This window comes from Crocuta crocuta, unplaced genomic scaffold (assembly GCF_008692635.1).
Source record: "Crocuta crocuta isolate KB4526 unplaced genomic scaffold, BGI_CrCroc_1.0 scaffold184, whole genome shotgun sequence".
In the NCBI taxonomy this organism is placed as follows: domain Eukaryota; kingdom Metazoa; phylum Chordata; class Mammalia; order Carnivora; family Hyaenidae; genus Crocuta; species Crocuta crocuta.
In genome coordinates, this window is record NW_027530006.1 from 4,556,948 (window position 1) to 4,562,947 (window position 6,000).

The window sequence follows — 6,000 nt, forward strand, 5'->3', positions numbered from 1 at the left end:
GCCTCCAGCAAGAGTTACACTCGCTTCAGAAAGTGATGCAACCACCAGTGATCTTTAGCAAAGCATGTAATCAACTTTTCCTCACAGCTGGTTAGCCGAGTCCAAAATTCCGTATAGCTCCAATTTAAATTTCAACTTAGTGTTGATCTTTGGTTCTTAAATATTTCAAAATCATCAGTTTCAAGTATGAGGCATCCCAAGGGATTCAGAACATTTAGATTCAGCCTTCCTTGGGGTCAGGTACAAGGTTCAAGTAAGAAGCATCCTAAGGGATTCAGAACATTTAGATTCAGCCTTCCTTGGGGTCAGGTGCAAGAGCAATATTGATACTCAGGCATCACCTTGAGAACCTCTGAGCCATCCCACAGTGGAACCAGACAACAGGAGGTATCTTTGGCTGTACGTCTAGAATCTGATCCCAAAATGTATCGTACATCTTCCAGCAGAGCAAAACCCAACATTTGTCACACAGTATGATGGCTCCTGAATTTAACACCAAAATTCAAAAGTAAATTCTTCCTGTCCTTGAGGATGGAGTCTTGCCTTTCCCCAAAAGCCTTTTACAGACATTTAAGGTAAAGTTAATTTCCTTGATTTTTGCCATTCCTGAAAATAAAAGATAAGGCCCTGCCTATTTTGCTAAACCAGAATACTATATAAAGTTGTCTAATTCTTAATGTGTCTTAAGGCTCTGGCTTTACATACCATGTTTCCCTACAGCTGAGTCTTGGACATTCATGTGAGGAGCAGGGTTGGTTGATAAGATGTGGGGAGAGCAGAATGCAAAAGCAAAAATTTCTATAATCCTAAATCCCAGATTAGTGCTCCTCTCTCTTAAAAAAAAAAATCTACTCTCTTAGCAACTTTCAAACATACAGTCATCATGCTGTATATTACATTCCCACGACAGTATTTTCTAACTTACTTTCTCCCCCACATGTTGATCAACATCCCTGTGAAGTACTAAAACGTGTTAATCATCTTTACCTTTTCTTGTCTATAAGCAGGAAGATGAGGCAGGAGGAAACAGAAAAGCAGAAGGAAAAACAAGATGACTGAGCATTACCCTAAGTGTCTAACTACCCAAAGGCCACAGGTAAATGAAAATAAAGCATGTGTGAGCCTTGAAAGAGAGAGACACAGAGGCTGCTACTTACCTCTGCTGCTAAGTAATGGCCGGTGGCAAGATGCTTGAAACGGAAGAGGCTGTTCCAGTACCCAGCTCCCCCGCGACATGGGTCATGCTGGACTACCTGCAAGAGGAAGAATGGTTAACAACAGTGGAAGAAACATCAATCCATGCTTGGGCAACACGGAGACTTCACACATAAATCACAGTTCAGGAGTGATATTTGCTAGCCAAAAAAAAATCAGTTATCTTCCAACAAAGCCACTGCAATGCTCCTATGTAATGTCAGAGCTCAAACATATGGAAACGTTATGCTTCTCCAAAGAAGAGAGAATCTCCCAGTTAATATGAAATGCTTATAGTAAAAAGGTGAATGGTTTTCAGGTTGTTAGGTTTAATGATGATGAAGTAGAAGATTCTTCAGTTCACCCATAAAAGACATGACAAATAAATTTCAGAGAAACTATAGAAGCATGTTATACTGAAACTTGAAGCTCACAGACAATTTACCATAAAAATGTATGTAACTTCAGCTTCTGGTCATGATAGAGTAACTGGTACTGGCAGCTGATGCCAGGAACAATTAGACACCACATAAAATACATTAATTTGCCACAGACACCTAGAAAATTGGATAATATACATGAAATAACTGTGCTCAGATGCTGCACAACAGGCAGTACACAACTGTGATCTGTGAGTAGAGAGAAGCAAAGTGATCTCCGTGAGTAGTCCAGCTTTCTGCTGTAAGGTCCTCTCTGGATGATACCTTTGGGAGGGACAAGCCAAGCAGAAGACACTGGTCTGAGTTGAGGAGATAAATCACAATTTATGGAGATGGAGGTGGCTGGAATGTGGGGGGCAGAATACAAAGCTTCCTAGAGAAGAGGCTCCAGACATCTACACAGGGGCCTCTGCAGCCCTTTGGTTGAAAACCAAGTTGCGTATGTGTAAGGTGAGACCCCAAAATGCCAGATGAAGAATAACAGAGGCTGTGATCCCGACATTCTCAGAACTCGTTCTCAGAGCTGGGATGTGTTCCGAGAGACTCCATGGAACACCTGGGGCATTCAGTAAAAATGTCAAAAGGGTGACAGCTTAGTATCAGGGCCAATCAAGGCCTGAAAAGAAGACCGTAACATAACTGACTTAACAAAGCTTTAAAATAAGCCTCCGAGGCATCGAACTGATTCACAAGTAACTTTACTGTCTGACAAAACAAAACTCAAAGTCCTTTTTCTTTTTTTAAAGGAAAGTTTTTTTAAAAAATGTATATTTATTTTTGAGAGAGAGAGAGAGAGAGAACGCACAAGCAGGGGTGGGGCAGAGAGAGAAGGAGACACAGAATCCGAAGCAGGCTCCAGATGTCAGCACAGAGTCGATGCGGTGCTTAAATTCACAGACCAGAGATCATGACCTCAACCAAAGTGAGATACCAAACCGAATGAGGCACCCAGGTGCCCCAAAATTCACAACTCCTTACAGGAATGCAACAGGATGCAGACATTCCACAAAGTGGAGTGCACTGTCCTTCTCCCTCTCTCTCAATATTTTTTTTGGCTCTAGTATCCAAATAACATATGAAAAGTACTTCAAAATAAACTGTTTTGAACATATAAAACTCGGTGCTGAGTACAATGGTGACATCAGTGATCAATGCCAAAGGTCTAACTCAAAAGGAGTTTATAACCTAGTAGGATTGAAAGTGTCTCTGTGTAGACACTAACTAAACTACAAACAAGTGCTTTGGGTGTGGAGAGAAGATGACAAAGAAGAAAAAAAGGAGGAGGTAGGAACTGAAAACTTCATGTAGGTTCCTTTCATCATGAAAACTGCACAAATTTTTCTATAAAACAGGTAAGATAAACCAGAGTATTACAACATCCACATTAAAGGAGAGGTTAAGACAATTCTTTAAACGGGCAAAATATTAGAACAGACACTTCACTGAAAACAATACATTGATGGAAAATAAACACATGAAAAAATGCTCAATATCATCAGCCATCAGGGAAATGTAGATTAAAAGCATTAAGAGGGGCACATGGGTGGCTCAGTTGGTTAAGTGTCTGACTCTTGATTTGGGCTCAGGTCATGATCTCGCAGTTTGTGAGGCTGAGCCCCATATCAGGCTCCGCACTGAGCATGGAGCCTGCTTGGGATTCCCTCTCTCTCCTTTGCCCCTCCCCAACTGTCTCTGTAATAAACATTTAAAAAAAGAAAAAAGCACTACAAAACTTCACCACACACCTATTAAATGGCTGCATCAAGAAGACTGACCATGCCAAGTGATGGTGACGACGTGGAAGAATTGAAACTCTCATATTCCGCGAGTAGGAATATAAAATGGTACGAGCACTTTGGAAAACAGTTTGGTAGTTTTTTAAACATGCATCCACCATATAATCCAGCTATTCCATTACTAAACATTTAGCAAAGAGAAATGAAAGCTCATGACCATAAAGAGACTTGTACACATTTATAATGCCCACAGAAGCTTTAGCTGTAAAGCCACCAGTTGGATCAACTCAAACGTGCATGAACAGATGAACACATTGTGGGATACCTTATGATGAAACACTACTCACCAACAGAAAGGAACGAACTATTGACACATGCAACAACATGAATCTCAAAATAATTATGTGGAGTGCAAAAACAAGACCAAAAATAGATTATATACAGTCAGATTCCATTTATATGAAGTTGAAGAACAGACAATACCTAACTATGGAGATGGAAATCAAATCACTGGTTATTTTTCTAGGAAAAAAAAACAGTTCTGAAAAAGAGGTTCAAGGGAGTGTTCTAGGCACTGCTAGTTTTCTACTTCCTGACCTGGGTGCTAGTTATACAACTGTAAGTGTATGTAAAAATTCATCAAGTTGTGTACTTTTGACTTAGATGCTTTATGTCTGCTGTATCTCAATAAAACCATAAAACAGTTGAAGGGAGGAAAAAGGGAGAGGGCAAGACAAGACAGACACATGTACCCCAACGGCTGCAGTTAAGCAGAGAGGAGGACTTTGGGGGAGGGGTGACTCAGGCCCTAGTCACCTCTGTCACCAAGCACTCATGCCACTGTCTTTGGGGTTCATCTCACCTCATCTCTCTCCACCTCCTCTCAATAAATAACACGCTGTGAGCACAATCCTCTATCTCCTTAAGTAGCACACTGATTACATTACTCCCCTTCTCAAAACTACTCTCCAAGCTCCTCCCCTGCTTATGACTTAAATCCCAGCTTCTCACAGCCTGGGTACATGCCCTTCAGCCTCTGGTCTCCAAGACCAGTTTCTGTTTCATTTCCCTGCCTATCCTCTGCTCCCTACCAAAATGGGATGCGGAGTCTGATCTCAATGCTGTCTCACATTCCCGATTCTGCACCACCGTCTGACATGAAGTGACCTACACTCTGTGCATCTTTACCTCTGGAAATACACATCACCTTCTAAGTACCAGCGCAGACATTACCTCCCTCACCCAACTTGAACTCCTCCCTCCTTGATCTCGATCTCCAGAGCACAGGGAACGTGCCTCTCCCCACTTCGCCATCCAGTGAACTGGATGCCTTTCTATCCTGTCACCGACAGGAGACACCTCTGTATCATGCTGAGTAGGCACTCAATGACATATTGTTGTGAAAGACAAATGAGCAAGGGAAAGACGACATGGAAGGAAAAGATGATTAGACAGCTAAGAGAAAGAAAGTTCCAGTTGCCAGCTTGCTTCCAAAGTAGACATCTTTTTCCTCCATCAGCACATCCAGCATCCCTCGGATATGACATGACGTGTTTATCCGTTATCCTGACCCATTTGTGTCAAGAGGTGGGCTTAGTACCCCACGACCCATGAGTTCTCGCTCTCCCTCTCCGGCCCCACCTCTTACCTCCACCTCCCACAGGGCTTTGGAACTCGTGGCAGATGTGGCCGACTGCCGGCCAGTAGTTCTCAGGAAGACATGCTGCTTCTTCCTGTGCTCATCACAGGTGAGGAACTTCTCCTGCTCCGCATGGAACAGCCTGACCACATCACCCTAAAAGTCAAGAAGCGAAACCAATTTTAAAAGAGAACTTAGCTGCTGCCCCATTGAGAGCCAAATGCTGGCAGCCCATAAAGTATCTGACTCACCCCCTTCAGTATGTCATCTTTGTTATCACTCCATTTCATGAAAAGGACTATTTTCCAGCTTGTATTGCAGTTGACAGAATTGACCTGGAAAACAAATGACAGCTATTTTTCTTTACATGTCCTTTACAAAAACTGTGTCTTCCAGCCCAAAAGGCCGGGCTATGTTTCTGCCCAAAAGCCCTAATGTTAAGATCACAGGAACTGCAAATTCAACTGGCCTATCAGATTGTTTGGTAATTAATGGTGCATTTGCACCAACCACCACGTATGCTTGAAATGACTCCAGGAACAGTATGAAGGTTCCTCAAAAAAATAAAAATAGAACTACCCAATGACCCAGCAATAGCACTACTAGGAATTTATCCAAAGGATGCAGAAGTGCTAATGCATAGGGGCACGTGTACTCCAATGTTTATAGCAGCACTTTCAACAATAGCCAAACTATGGAAAGAGCCTAAACGTCCATCAACTGATGAATGGATCAAGAAGATGTGATTTATATATACAATGGAATACTACTTGGCAATGAGAAAGAATGAAATCCTGCCATTTGCAACAACATGGACGGAAATGGAAGGTATTATGCTAAGTGAAATATGTCAGTCAGAGAAAGACAGATATCATATGTTTTCACTCATGTGGACCTTGAGAAACTTAACAGAAGACCATGGGGGAAGGGAAGGGGGAAAAAAAAGTTAGAGAGGGAGGGAGACAAACCCTAAGAGACTCTTAAATACTGA

At 42.1% G+C, this 6,000-nt stretch overlaps 1 protein-coding gene across 5 annotated transcripts in view; it reads right to left on the reverse strand.

Annotated features, from left to right (window-relative positions):
• The window catches only part of ITPR1 (inositol 1,4,5-trisphosphate receptor type 1), a 331,759-nt gene that overhangs the window by 186,459 nt on the left and 139,300 nt on the right, over positions 1-6,000 (reverse strand). For 4 of the 5 annotated variants that reach the window (XM_077763742.1, XM_077763744.1, XM_077763743.1 and 1 more), the window contains exons 1-3: positions 5,261-5,340; positions 5,019-5,165; positions 1,158-1,253 (exon numbers count right to left, since the gene is read on the reverse strand). In XM_077763742.1, coding sequence (XP_077619868.1) covers positions 1,158-1,253; positions 5,019-5,165; positions 5,261-5,299 — 282 coding nt within the window. In that variant the 5' untranslated portion in view covers positions 5,300-5,340. Of the gene's footprint in view, positions 1-1,157; positions 1,254-5,018; positions 5,166-5,260; positions 5,341-6,000 lie in introns of those variants that run through there. The other variant, XM_077763745.1, reaches the window with a different exon arrangement.